The sequence below is a fragment of the Dromiciops gliroides genome, chromosome 1 (assembly GCF_019393635.1).
Source record: "Dromiciops gliroides isolate mDroGli1 chromosome 1, mDroGli1.pri, whole genome shotgun sequence".
Taxonomy (NCBI): domain Eukaryota; kingdom Metazoa; phylum Chordata; class Mammalia; order Microbiotheria; family Microbiotheriidae; genus Dromiciops; species Dromiciops gliroides.
Window position 1 is genome coordinate 338,293,418 of NC_057861.1, and position 15,303 is coordinate 338,308,720.

General features: G+C 39.6%; 1 protein-coding gene across 3 annotated transcripts in view; it reads right to left on the reverse strand.

Annotated features, from left to right (window-relative positions):
- SLC12A7 (solute carrier family 12 member 7) overlaps positions 1-15,303 on the reverse strand; it is a 141,879-nt gene that overhangs the window by 19,574 nt on the left and 107,002 nt on the right. For 2 of the 3 annotated variants that reach the window (XM_043974442.1, XM_043974432.1), the window contains exons 18-21: positions 10,675-10,870; positions 10,067-10,236; positions 9,449-9,580; positions 8,324-8,431 (exon numbers count right to left, since the gene is read on the reverse strand). In XM_043974442.1, the coding sequence (XP_043830377.1) occupies positions 8,324-8,431; positions 9,449-9,580; positions 10,067-10,236; positions 10,675-10,870 (606 nt within the window). Of the gene's footprint in view, positions 1-2,197; positions 2,315-8,323; positions 8,432-9,448; positions 9,581-10,066; positions 10,237-10,674; positions 10,871-15,303 lie in introns of all 3 variants that reach the window. The other variant, XM_043974423.1, reaches the window with a different exon arrangement.

Below are 15,303 nucleotides of genomic sequence, written 5' to 3' on the forward strand. Positions count from 1 at the left end.
ATTCCTGTTTCTACAGGAAAAACACTTAAAGTGCCATATTTTATCACATAATTTAATTGGTAGAATGGCTCATTTCATTCTTTCATCATGATAAAGCAGAGAAAACATCAACAGAAGCTGAAAGATTAGCTATCAGGGTGAACTTGGGGGTGGGGAAGTAGGGTCTACTAGGTGACTTCAGACGTAAGTGTGTTATCATAAATTAAGAGTTTTTTATTGTTGTTCAGTCATTTCAGTTGCGTCTGATTATTCATGACCCCATTTAAGGTCTCCTTGGCAAAGATATTGGGGTGGTTTACCATTTTCTTCTCCAGCTCAGAACTAGGGCAAATAGGGTTAAATGACCTGCCCAGGGTCACACAGCTAATAAGTGTCTAAGGATTGATTTGAACTCAAGTCTTCCTGACTCCAGATCTGGCACTCTTATCCACTGTGACACCTAGCTTCCCTTTAAGATGCTGTTAAATGGAAAGAGAATGCACTCTTATTTTCACAGTGACTTAAGACATGATCAAGACATTAACAGAAATCTGGATAAAATTTGACAAAGCAAAGTTTCATCATCAAAATGTTGTCAAGCTGCTCAGTCACAAAAGGAATCTCTGCCACCAATCTTCTGGTTTGCCACATAACATGGAAATTCATGGAACATCGTGAGCTCAGGAGACAAGAATCTGCAGGCAATCCAGGCACAAAAGTATGATCTGAGTTGGGTCTAAGTAAGGCAATAACTTGCTACCTATGAAGGCCTGTGGGCAGCTGGTGTGAGGAGAAACATTATCAGGTACATATGTGACTGGCAAAGATGGGTCATTCACAAAGAGAAGGTAAAGACACAAACAATCTAAGTTGCTACATAAGAATCCATAAATGACCACACCATTGGAAGGAAGTTCTGGATTTAGGCAAAGACATGGACTACTGCATAGGATGAGATAGCTTGGATCTGTTTAGTTCTATGTTGGTGGAAGTGTCCACAAGAATAAGATTATGTAGCCATAGAATGAAAGTAAATCTAATCATCTAGTTCCTAGTTTTTTAAGACCATCCACTGCCATTGCTCTTGTAAAAAAAATAAATGAATGAATAATAAATAAATAAAAATCTTATTTCCAACTTTTTGTGAAGACTAAAAATTTTGCATGCCTGAATTGAAATTCATTATCCAACAGGTAAGAAAGAAGTTTGATCTTCATTATGAACCAATACAAGCAGCTCTGCTAAGCTCTTCAAGAAAGCTATAATCAAGCTGAAAGCACAATTGAAGAGCACCTTTGTTTAAATTGGCATTTCATATCAGCTTGAAAGATCATTCTTTCTAGTCCCAATAATAAGGAAACAAAAGGTCAAATAAGGAGGTGGACCTGTTTTGCTTAGCATAAACTCCCAAATTCATATGCATCATATTCAAATAAAAACACAAATCACATTCCAAAGCTGAGTGGAAATAGAGTTCCTTTCAATTTGGAGGGAAACTTGATTCATCACCAACAAAGCATTGTGCAATAAAGGAGCTCTGAAAAAAAAAATCATCATATTTTTGTTTTGGTTTGAGAGTTTTAGTTTGAGAAGCTTGAAGCAAATGTGTATAGTATGACCCCTCCTAATGAATTCCTAAAGGGGACAGCAAGGATACTAGGAAAAATATAGAATGGAGGAAAGCATGGAAGGACATTTCTAAAAGCGGCAACAATCACTTGCTGGGTGATCTTAGGAAACTCACCTCTCCTTATTTGAGAAAAGAAAGTCTGTTATATTTCATTAGGCCATGGGAGAATCAAGTAAGCAAAAGTACAGAATATGACAAAAGTAAGGCACATTAATGCATGTACAAATAAGAAGATGACCCTACTAGGGATTCTAAATAAATGGTTTTATAAAAATGCGGGGGAGAAGAGAGAGAAGTGGAAGGACAGCTTGATGGAAAAGATCTGGGTTCAAAGAGTTCACAAAAGATAAGTATCAATTAAATAAACTCTCTTGTGCTTTAACAAGAAAATGGATAAGACCACCCAGAATGGTAAATAAAGACAACGAACTAAGAAAAATTTCAGATTCTGAGATTGTTGAATTCACTGGATACTTTGAGCCTGGTTTTGAAAAGTACAATAACATTTAGTCACTGCAATTCCAGGACCCACAGCTGTGGCACTTTAAGTGTTGGGATTGGGAAGGAATGTGTCACCATTACAACTACCTCTTCCTCTTGACTGTCATTAGGCAGCAGGGCCTGTACATCCTGACCAATGGACTGTGGACTAGAGCGGCTCTTCCTTCTGATAGAGCATCGAGACTCATTAGAGATGCTCTGAATCTGGGACATCAAGGTCACCAGGTACAAGCAGACAAAAGAAAAAGATTATTATTCTTCAGACAATTTGTTCATATTTAAAAGGTACTATTATATTATTAGTATAATAATTATTATTACTACTACAATTACTACTGCTACTACAATTACTACTGCAACTACTGCTGCTACCACTACTATTTCCATGACTAATTTGTGTTTGATGTCTCCTGAACGTAGATAATATAATAGGAAAGTTTTCTTCACCCAGGAAAAAAAGTATATCGGAGTAGCTGGCTACATCCCCACAAAATTCTTAAGACCCCCAAAATTTAATTTGAACAGCAACCATAAAAAAATTATTTTTCTACCTTACAAATAACAACTAGTAACATTGAATCAGGACAAATTGGATGTTAAATAACATATGTGAACTTGTCTACTGAGTCTTAGACACAAGGACACAATCAACCACACAAGTATTTACTGAACATCTAAGTGCTTAAGGAAAAAACGAGGCCTTAGCTCTCCAAGAGCCAATAAATCTTAAAATTCATTTGTGATTTGGGGGGGAAGGGGGGCGGGGAGAAAGAACATAAAGAATGTAAATGTATTGTATTCTGATGCCTCCACAAGGGAGCTGAAGTCTTATATAAGATGCTGTGTGCCCTGTGCCCATGACCCTCTATTGCCAATTCTAAATAGTAAAGTCCCTGAGTCAGAGAGAAATGGAATGTAACTATCACTAGCATTAGCAGCCCAGTTTTTCCACCCACCCCCAGGAAAAGGATTATGCAGATACACCACTAACATTCTGCTTCTACCATGGCTTCTAGGACCAAGTAAAATGAAAAAGAAACAAGTACATTAACTTTCCCAAACAGGTGCATATGAATGAGGAAATCCTATGGTGGGAACCAGGTAACAGGGCAGGGGGACAAACACATTCTCTTCTTTCTCATTCTTGAATTTATGTTGAGGGGACCAAATTCATCTCCCATATTTTTCAGGATGTTCCTCCAGATTATAGTGTTCTGGTAAAGAAGGAGGGCCCTAACAATGGGAAAAATCAAATCTAATTTACAGAAGGTAGCTATAGGAACATCTACTTGTTCATTTAAAAGTATGTACTAAGCATACGAGGCAGTGGGCCTATAGACAATACATACAAGGAGTGAACCTGTAGGCTCTGGAGGTGTAAGAATATTGGCCTTGTAGAAACCCCCCCAAAACACATGGTCCAAAAAGGTCTTACCTAACATGTGTCAGGTCATGGTGGTTAGCTTCAACAAATATAACTGGGACTTCTGTAGAATGTTAACCTTTTCCTTTCTAAATTATATTAAGGGGGGTAAATTGTAGTTATACTAGCTTCTGTGTTATCTACCTTGAGAAGGCTGTGCACATAAGCTCTAATGGGAAAGCAGGAGGCAGAAACACATTGAGGAGGAGGCAGTACAAAAGGAAGACTATGGTTATACCCAGTGGTTCCCTTCTCCTCACTGTATCAGCATACAAGGGTACTTGTTACACCTCTTTCTTACTGAGGGTACCAGAGACTCCCTGACCTTCACCTTGACTCCCCTGAATGGAAAAGTTCCTTCAAACAACTGGCTGTTTTCTAAAGTCTGGGATTAGAGAAGGGAAAAAGGATTAGGAAGAAAGACAAAAGAATGTATTAGAAAGCACCTGGGGGGCAGCTAGGTGGCTCAGTGGATAGAGCACCGGCCTTGGAGTCAGGAGTACCTGAGTTCAAATCTGGCCTCAGACACTTAACACTTACTAGCTGTGTGACCCTGGGCAAGTCACTTAATCCCAATTGCCTCACCAAAAAAAAAAAAAAAATCAATTAAAGAAAGCACCTGGGGGGCAGCTAGGTGTGCAGTGGATAAACCACTAGCCCTGGATTCCTGAGGACCTAAGTTCAAATCCAGCTACAGATACTTGACACTTACTGTGTGACCCTGGGCAAGTCACTTAAGTCAGTGCCCTGAAGGGAAAAAGGAAAAAAGAAAGCACCTGCAGGCTTTCATCCCTAGAGAAAGCACCATGAACCTCTACAGCCTCTGACAAGTACTGAATGAAGCTCTTTAGGGGAATTAAATGGTTGTAGACTGCTATGGATGGTAGGGTCATACTGTAGTCCTACACCTTCAGAAGGAGCTTTCACAGAATAACAGATGTGCAACATGTTATAGTTTATAAAGTGTTTAATATGTTTAATATCTCATTTGATCCTCTCAGCAACCAAAAGCAACAGCTTTATGAGTCCCACTTCACAGATAAGGAGCCTGGGGCAGAGAGTCTAAGTAACTTGCCTTCAGTCATACAGTTAGTTGCTAATTATCAATAGTGGGGGTGGGGAGAGGGAAGAAAGTGAAATAACAGATCTTCCTAATTCAAAGGGCAACGCTAAACATCAAGGGTGGGAGTGGTGATAGAGGGAAGAACTTGAGATAAGAATAGGTCTTCCTAATTCCAATGCCAATGTTACCTAACTTCCTCCTTGAAAGAAGGGTCCATTTGATTTGTCTTCCAGTAGCCAATGCATTGCCTTCTACACAGTTGTCACTATCTCTTTGGTGAATTTAACTGCGGTAGAGCCAAAGCTGTAGGACACCTGCTAAACCTTTCCTTTGTTTTATTCTGTGCTTGGGCACAATATTCTGGCTTCTTTTCTCAAGGAGATGCTGAGATAAGCTGGGGGAGGGAGAGGTGCATCATAGCAGATGTGGTGGAGTGACCCAGGACTGGGAATTTGCAAAGACCTCAGACTACAGAAAAAAGAACTCTTCGCAGAAGGAAGGAGCTGAAGACAACACTTCTCCTAATTATGAAGAGGTGAAACAAAAGTTTCCATTTCAGGACGAGCAAAACATACAATGTCAGAGCAATCTTCTGGTGGAAAACAGCTTGAAAGCCATCTGTGACACCAAATACATTTTACTCTCTTCTTCTGTTTTGAGACTGGGTTTCTTTATTTTCTCCCAGCCAACCAGAGGCCTGACTCCATTGTTGACTGGCACGGAAAGCTTTGGCCTCTTCCATCTCTGACCTGGGCTGGTTTGCCCCTCCTTCTCTCAAGGGTGCACCATTGCTGGGGCAAATGTAGAGTGGACACTCAACAGGCTTCCCCAAAATCACCGCCCCCCCCTCCCCGCCCAAGCAAGGATTGCAGGTGTGATCCAGAACAACCAGGTGCAGTTCATTTTCAAATCAAAAAATTACTTGAAAGCAGTAAAAACAAGAAAGTGATAATCAACCAGTAATAAAATCACTTAGTACCAAGTAGGAAGCTGCTTATTCAGGATGAACCCTAACCACCACAGAAGGAAAAGAGTGAAAGCTACCAAGTTATTTACTGGCTCAATTTACCATGTGGTTGGTTGGTTAAGTGCCCATATCAAAGTAGACAAGAAGCCATGACAACAAGGTTTTGATAGGTCCAAGAAGAATCAGTCTTGCCTTTCCAAATGTAACAATTATTAGCCACTTACCTATATCATGTCCCTTTCATCTGGTTATACACACTCTGTATACCTAAATAGCTATTCCTTGCTACCACATTTGGAATAAGAGGTTAGTCATTATTATAAACAATCAAAAGAAACCAATCTTAACACCTTATATCTGTAATGGGAATAAGTTGGTTTTTTTTTTCCAATTTCCTCATTTACAGAGATCTGGGGCATTAATGAGAATTTTCAGAAGTGAATCTTGAGACAATCAATACATATTTAGTATTATCAAAGTCATCAGAAGTGGGGCTCAAGAAATTAGCATGGGATTTAAAGGAAAAAAAAAAAAAGAACACTTCTGTCCTCCTCTCAATCCCTGTTTTTAAAGGTAGGCCTGGTACAAAAATAGCACTTGAAAACTGTCAAAAGTTCAAGAGAAAAAACAAACAAACAAGCAAACTTAAATCTTAGGATGCAACAGTCCCAGATGTCATGAAATTTTAGGTGAGTCATGCTCATAGTTTCCCAAGCAAATGGAGGTGAGAACCCCACAGAGTTAAGAAGACTGTGAAAGGTACAAACAAGAGGTCAGGATCCTCTTTTCCATTATAGGATGAAGTCATGGGGTAAAGAAATAAAGGAAAACTATGAAAGGTGGTATGTTACAGAACCCTAGAGTTTGGGAGTAAGAAGACTTAGGTCAATCCATACCTACAAGCTATGTGACTTGAGCCAAGGTACAGCTCACAAATGTGGAATTTGGTTCTAGAGGACAGAACTAGAAACAAAAGGGTATAAGTTACAAAAGAAGCTAATTTACACTTGGGGTAAGGAAAAACTCCCTAAAAAAGAGAGGTGGACAGGATATGTCGTTTCAATAGTAAAAAAGCAAATAAAAAAATAAACCCAAAAAATACCCTCCCCTGAAAGTGAGAAAAGGTTTTTTTGGTTTTATTTTTGCGGGGCAATGAGGGTTAAGTGACTTGCCCAGGGTCACACAGCTAGTAAGTGTCAAGTGTCTGAGGCTGGATTTGAACTCAGGGCCTCCTAAATCCAGGGTCGGTACTTTATCTCCACTGTGCTACCTAGCTGCCCCACCGTGAGGAAACTTTTTACAAATGGAGGTAGGTACAATTCTAGGTGTCCAAAAATAGAAGGAACTGCTTCAGGAGGTAGGTAAGTACTCTCATCAAATAAAGACTAAAATAACCATAAAATAACTGGGGATTATGTAGAAGAGATTAATGGTCAGCTATGGACTAGATAGTCTTTGATGTCTCTCCCAACTTTGCTTCTGTGTATTTCCTCATCTATAGCTGGACCAAATGATCATTTACAGGCTTTTGTTGTGTTAAAACTCTTCAACTAGGAAGGCAGGTGATGACAGTTACCGATTCAACAGTACAATTATTAGACTATTGAACAGGATAACAGGTGATGATCTTAACAAAGACACCTGTACTGATGGCATTATATGTACACAAGTGTAGCAATGGCTGTGACCAAATGAACTTAGTAGGTGGATCACTGAACACCATCTTATAACTTAAACACAGCTTTAAATAAGCCCCTTTCTAGGACTAAGGAACTTCAGTGATGCCTCCATTTATGTAATTACATTTTTGCTTAGGAGGTATGGGGTGGAAAACTGGGAGGTGGGGTGGCAGCCCCCTCAGCCAGAACTGTCTAACCTATATGCTACAAAGTCTGCTTTACATGGCAATTTATTGCAGCTGCATGAGTGTGAGTGCTTTGTTGAAATTTAATATCAGCTCTCTTCTACAAGGATAGAGCCAACCAATTCTAGTTCCCTCTTTTCCACTCCCTGATGTAATCCTCAAGGGAAGGCTTTGGCTCCTTCAGTGATGTTTACATAGCTGAAGGAGAAAAGCAATGGAGTATTTTTGAATGGGGTCTTTTTGAAGCTTCAGTTATCCTTCACAAGTGATATTTCAGAGAGTATGGTCATTTGGGTTTAAGTTTTTAGGGAGATTTTCCCCTCCCTGGTTTTGTTTTAAAATAAAAGCTGGAGGCCTTGATACTCATGGATTAAGCTCCAGGAAATTTATGCATACTTTGCTAAACTTGGTACTAGCTGAAAACAATTTCTATAAAAGATACTGATTCAGAACTTAAAAAAAAAATCAAGTAAAGTCATTAAGATCTGGAGATCTTTAGAATACTGGATGTTAAACGCAAACTTGCATTTTCATAGTGGAAAGATAATCCTAGATGAAGAAGATAGGTTAGAGAAGTTAACGTATACAACCTCACAAACTCTTTAGTTGTTAAATATCCCCCAAAAGTTGTAAAACTAAAGATGACAACTTGATTCAGTATGTTACAAGATTAAGAATATTAGCTCAGCATGCTAAAATATGAAATGTCTCAGTAATTACATTGCCATTTTGAAAAGGTTATTTTAAAAGTTAGGCTTGGAACATGGCTTTAAAATGTTTATAACTCAATATAACATTCCAAAAACATTTCACACGAAACCATTCGTGACTTGGGACACTGATAAATAACAAGTACTTTTTGTAAACCAAATGTAAAAGCCCCGAAACTGTTCTACCTCTCTTTCGCGTTCATTCTTAGAAAGCTGCATCTGCTTCAGCATCTGAGATCTCTGCTCCATCATTAATGTTTTTTCATAGGTAAAAGCCGAAATGTCATTTTCAACCTACAAGATCAAGAAATACAAGCGAATACAATGGATAAGTTCTCATTTATGACAATGACATTTTCCATGAAAAATATCCCTGTACAATATTACCCTGTCTCACTCATTTTCCAGAGAAGGGGATTTATTTTTGATTTTTATTGTTTTGCAGGGCAATGGGGGTTAAGTGACTTGCCCAGGGTCACACAGCTAGTAAGTGTCAAGTGTCTGAGGCTGGATTTGAACTCAGGTCCTTCTGAATTCAGGGCCAGTGCTTTATCCACTGTGCCACTTAGCCGCCCCAAGAGAAGGGGATTTAAGTGAATCCTTATACTATGACTGTATAGCATTCTTTCATCCCACACTATAGCTTCCCACTCAACACTGATGGTCCCTCAGAGATGAGTTCTAAAGAATTGATAAGCACCTTAGAGAGGAACCAATACAGGTACATCTAAAGTTTTCTCTACTCTCCTCTAATACAACACCTTGAAGAGGCCAACTGGACTGATACATTAAGCCTAGGTAAACCAATAGTAAGTTGAACCTGCTCTAGGCAAATGGAATTTTGCTGCAGGCTGCCAACATTAAAGAGGTGGGAGGAAGGAGGGGGAGGGAGAGAGACAAAGAAGGAGAGAGAGAGATAAGAGAGACAGAGAGAAGACACAGAGAGATAGAGACAGGAGAGGAAGACATTTCCTTCCAGCCCTATTTCTGACTTTCTGGACTTCACATCCTGGAAATTCTGAAATATTCTGATAAAAAATGGTCACTTTTGTGAGGGTGAACTGAGTGTTCTCCTAACATTTCTGCCCAGAGACAGAAATCCAAGTGATATAAGAAGTCAGACAGCCTGCTCTTGGTGCTGCCTCATAAATTGCAGCTGGAGTTAAAGAAATGGTTATTTCTAGTATCTTCTTACCAAGTGAGAAGATTCCTACAGCCCTGGTACCTTTCAAATTGGCAGGCCTGATGGTTGTTTCTCAAGTGTGTCCAGAAAAATAAAGCTCTCCAATGGAAAGGCAAAGTGTAGCTTACCATTTCAACGACCTCAACCTCAGCACTGATTCGCAGATGGTACAAAAACATCTGAAGATCTTTCTTCATCTGAATGCTGTTGTCATCCATTTGAGCTACTGTGAAGATGCGCATTTTGCACTTTCTCCAAACCTATCCAGAGCAAAGGAAGATGCTTATGGGTTTTGTTTTGTTTTTTCAGTTTTTAAAAAACAAAATAAAACAAAAAAACAATCATACAGATGCATGTGCACAGAAGCATGAACATATACACCACAGGAGAACAACCTCTTTGCTCTCCAATGAAGGGGAGAGGCTATAGTTGCATGGGTCCCATTTTTACAACTTCCTGCAAAAGCAGGAGCCCACTATTAGTGTCCTCCTCCCACACTCAGGAATTCTATTTACTTTGTACATATTTTATATGTAATGATCTAAGCACATGCTTCCTTCCAGCAGAATATAAGCTCTTTGTGGGCAGGATCTGTTTCATATTCTTTTTTCTATCCCCAGTACCTAGCATAATACCCTGTACGGAGCATGCTGAAATGAAACAAACTTCCTTCTCTAAGTAAATCTGCCCAAGACAGACAACTGCAGGACCAAGACCAAAAAGGAGAATAGGATCCACTATAGGACCTTGTGTTGGCGAAGCAGGAACGGCAGCAGCATGAGCATGCCCCCATCGTGGACGATCCACCACACATCTATGTTTCCTTCACTAAAGCGCTCTTGGTTTTGTGGGAACATATCGATATTTTTAGCCACCAACAAAGCTTGATGTGCTGCGGTGGTGTCTCGGATGGTATCTGTGGGAATAAAGAGAAGATTCACTCAGTATATGTAGACATCAGAGAAGAGTTAAAAATCCATGATGTTATACAATATTCCAGGACCTGGAAGGTTCCTTTTAGCAAATAGACATCCAATTGTCCACAAACAGTAAAAGCCCCTCCACTCTGAAGATGGGGAAGGTCAAACCTGCATAGGTAAGGCATCATTCTCCAGGCTGTATCTTTTGGCAGATTTACAAGGGGGAAAAAAAGAAAGAAAAGCCCAAAGGCTTTCAAGAAGCCATTCCCTTTATGAACTAGAAGCCACATCAGAGCCAAGTGAGCTCAGAGGCATTCATTAGCATTCAAATTCTATACGCACTGCCCCCCATTATCTTAAGATTTCAAAGAACACCTTGGTGGTGTACATTCGTGGAAATGAAACAGAAGGAAGAGGCAATAAGCCATACAAACCGACAAAATTCTTCCAGGAGAAGGGATTATCTGATTGTTTCCATGACTCTGGCCAGGCCATAAGTACAGTATTGTGCTTCATGCCACCCAAACCAGCAGACTGAATCAAGTGGGACATTCCATCTCTCAAGCTGGAAGAGACCACTAACTGGCAGAATCCTTTGGTCTTTTCTACTCCCATCAAGGACCGGATGTTCTAATAATAAAATTTAAAAATGGAGTATCACTTGGAATGAAAAGAAAAATAAACTCAGTATCAAAAGCATGGATTCAAACACAGTAATAAGGATGGGTATAACACTGTGGTGATGGCTTTTTTTATTTTGAGTGCCTACCCCCCACCCCTTTTAAAACATTTTTGTGGTGGCCTTTAAGAATAAATGTAGGGCGGCTAGGTGGCGCAATGGATAGAGCACCGGCCCTGGAGTCAGAAGTACCTGAGTTCAAATCCAGCCTCAGACACTTAACACTTACTAGCTGTGTGACCCTGGGCAAGTCACAACCCCCATTGCCCCACAAAAATAAAAAATATAAATATAAAATAAAAAAGAAATTAAAAAAAAAGAAAAAAAAGAAAAATGTATAGGTGGGGCAGCTAGGTAGCACAGTGGATAGAGCACTGGCCCTGGATTGACCCCAATTGCAGGAGGGAGAGGGAGGAGAAAAAGAAGAAAGAAGAAGAAAGAAAGAAGAAGGGAGGAGGGAAGAGGAGGAGGAGGAGGAAGAAGAAGAAGAGGAAGAGGAGGAGGAGGAAGAGGAGGAGGAAGAGGAAGAGGAGGAGGAGGAGGAAGAGGAAGAGGAAGAGGAGGAGGAGGAGGAGGAGGAAGAGGAAGAGGAAGAGGAAGAGGAAGAGGAAGAGGAAGAGGAAGAGGAAGAGGAAGAGGAAGAGGAAGAGGAAGAGGAAGAGGAAGAGGAAGAAGAAGAAGAAGAAGAAGAAGAAGAAGAAGAAGAAGAAGAAGAAGAAGAAGAAGAAGAAGAAGAAGAAGAAGAAGAAATGTACAGGGGACAGCTAGGTGGCGCAGTGGATAAAGCACCGGCCCTGGATTCAGGAGGCCCTGAATTCAAATCCGACCTCAGACACTTGACACTTATTAGCTGTGTGACCCTGGGCAAGTCACTTAACTCCCACTGCCCCCCACACAAAAAAAACAAAAACAAAAAAATAAATAAAAAGAATTCAAAGAAACTTGGGAAGATCTTTATGGAAAACATGCAATTCCAACAACAACAACAACAACAAAAAACACTGAAAGTTAATGATATGTCAATAAACAATCTTGGTCCCAAAGAAGAGGTGAAAAAAGCACCCCTAATCCTAATGCAGATGTCCGGAACTAGAGGGTAGAATGCCAAATATACTATCAAATTGTTTGTTGTGTTGTTTCACTTTGCACAGCTACCAATTGCCCTCCTTTGAAAATGGTATGGCTATCAGGTAGGGCTCACTGGGTAAGGGGAGTGAAGAATGGATATATTTGGGCAGGTGATGCAGAAAAAACAAATGACCTTTTTATTTAAAAAGTCATAATGTTTCACGTCCAGAAATCCTTTCTGAAATATTTGTGAGGTATTTTATGAGGTTCAAAAATAAAAGACCAGACAAATGTACATGGCACACCAGACAAAACAACCTTGATGTTGTTTCTTTTTATTGTTCTCACATGCAGCAGTGTTCTGGGGCACAGGGACAGCATTTGGCCTTTCAAAGATAAGTACAAATTTTATTAAATTTTAGCTCAAAAGCTACACTTGGTTTTTAGAAATCCATACCGTTTTGCATATTTTAGTAAGAGTTTTTCACTTTCTAACAGTCATGCAGAAGAACTTGTATTAAATGAGATCTACTGGCTGCAGGGTTTTCAAGATAGGGAAATGAACAGGTAACTGTTTCTTTTGGAGTTAGATTATTGTTGTGCATTCAAAATGAGTATCTAAACAAAGGGAGGAATCCTCTGAAGTATGATTTATAAGCTGACTGTGATTAATTTGGAAGATATCACCTCTTACTTCTGAGAATCAAAACTGGAACATGTGGAAATAGCATGCATGTGAGGTTAGATTAAGGAAACCATCAGTGTTAAATCCTATCTGGAAATGAAATATCATTCTGAATGTTTACCTCTTTCAGTTACAACTGGGAGAAAGAAAAAATGGACAACTTTCCCTACAGTGAAGTTAGTTTTTAAAGACAATCTAGAATATTTCTTTTCCCTAGGCTTGTTTTTAACATCACCTTTATTTCTCCACTTCTTCCCCCTCAAAGAGAGCTATTCCTTATAATAAAAAATGAAGGGGGAGGGGGAGTGGGGGGAAGAGTTCAGCAAAACTAAACACCACAAACAAATCAACAACTGTCCAGTCTCCCTTCTCTGCAAATAAAGGAGGGAGTGCATTCTGTTGATAATGTTAACTAGTGTTATTTAAGGATGTTTGAAGGGCAACTTCCATTTACAAAGCTCATCACAGCCCAGTCCCACAAACAGCTGTTCACATTTCCTCTTGCCACCTTGCCTCCCACTTATTTCAAATAAATACTCAGAAGCCCAAGAGATGAAGCCACTGCTCCAAGAAGGCTCTCCTTTAAGAATCCTTGTTCCCTCCACACTACATAAAATAATGTTTCTAGTTATATTAGTTATATTAGCGAAAGCTGCATCTCCTATAAAGAACCTATGCTGATGCCACATGTCTATTATAAAAGCGTTTCTTTGAACAGTGCTATGTAACATGATAGTACAAGGATCCCAACAGGTTCAGCTACAGTGTCCTAGACAGCACCACTGGGGGCTTTTTGTCCCATGCTGCTTTATTCTTTTCTTTTTTTTTTTTCTTTAAAAAAACAACAGCAACAACAAGGTCTGTTGCCAATTCCCTAGTCTCATTCTATTACAAGCATTCCCTACTTCCTTGCAATTAAACCCCTCCATACCCTACATCACAGTGTATATTTACAAAAAAAACAGTTTGAGAAGGGATTTGCTCCAAATTGAACTGAGACAGTAGAAATATGGAACATTGAGGGTTTGAATTCTGAATATGTCGGTTTGAATATTAGTTGCATCACTTAATGAGGGTAGGGCTACATGAAATCCAAGGCCCCTTTCAACTTCTAAACCTATGCTCTTATGTAATTTTATTCATTGAGGGCCTAAAACCTACCACACCTGGGAAGGTTCAGGAGGGTCACAGAGATACAACGAAATATAAGATTTGTTCTCACAGTTCTTTCTCATCTAGTAGACTAGTTGATGAGATGGAGAACACAGCGAAATTTAATTTAAAAATAGGTTTAAAACAACATATTATCACTTGTTAGAACATGGTTAATTGCTGAATGAGATGAGTGCTATTAAATGGCCAGAGCAGGGAGAGGTCACTGCCCAGAAATGTTTGTAACATTTCATAGAAAAAGTGATTTCTACTAAGCTTTGAAAGACAACTAGGGTTTAAGCATTCAGAAAGGCTAGTAGAGAGAGGGCAATCCAGAGAGGTGGTAAAAGCAGAGAGAAGGGAAAGCACCAAATAAATTTAGGGCAGGGGTTCCTGAATCTCTTGCGTTATGGACTCGTTTGTCACTCTAGCCAACCCATGGACCTCTTCACAGCAAGATGATGTTTTTAAGTATATAAAATAAAATATATAGGATTACAAAAGAAACCAATTACAATGAAATACATTTTCAAAATAATATAAACATTACATATATATATGTATATATATAAAATTACACACACACACACACACACAATATAAAATAAACAGCAAAAGCAAAATAACAAAATATAAGTTCACTGATCCTGGGTTAAGCCCCCTTCTACACGGGAAAAGCAAGCAGTCTAGTCTAGCTAGTGCAGAAGGTCCAAGAAAGTGGAAAAGAGATAGTAGCCTTACTATGGAAGGCCTTCATTCATGGTACCCTAGAAGGGTACCATGGTACAGACCCCAATCCATTCTTATTCCTTATCTTGCACAGTCTCAGCATATTCCTATAGTCAATATCTATCAATACAAAAGATATTCTCTTCTCCCCTATTTCTCTAGCTATTCTTATACTACTAGAAAATCTCCGATTTGGTGTACCTATCTCTCCTTTATCCTGGATCTCTTCATTGGGAACTCCTTCCACTTTCTTGATATAATGGAAACTTGGCTCCCCAAAGGAAACATTATTCCCCTGGTTACATAGATGCGCCATTGAAAACTCTTTTCTTCTCCTCCTTCCACCCCAACACTGAACCAATGGGAGGAACATGTGTGTTCTTCACTCCTCCATGCTTTTTCCAGACAATCCCCTGGCCACAACCAAGCAGCCCCTCCAATCCCACATTCCCACGTTTTTCAACAAGTAGGTCCCTGACAGTCTTTTTCTGCCTTCCTATTGGGGACCAAGGTGTGCAAGTTAATGTTCTCTCAAATGCAGTGGCTTTCCAGTTCAACCAGCTCTTAAATTCCCCAGAGCTCCAATTTTCATTTCACTTCAGTCACATAGGGATGGCAAACCTTTACAAGGAGAGACAGTTGTGGCAGAACACACTGTTCATGCCTGTCTTCAATAGCTGAAAATCACTTACCTGAAACTCCTTCAGAAGGATAACCTAAGTTTGAAGTTATAGGAATTAACTTGTAAAG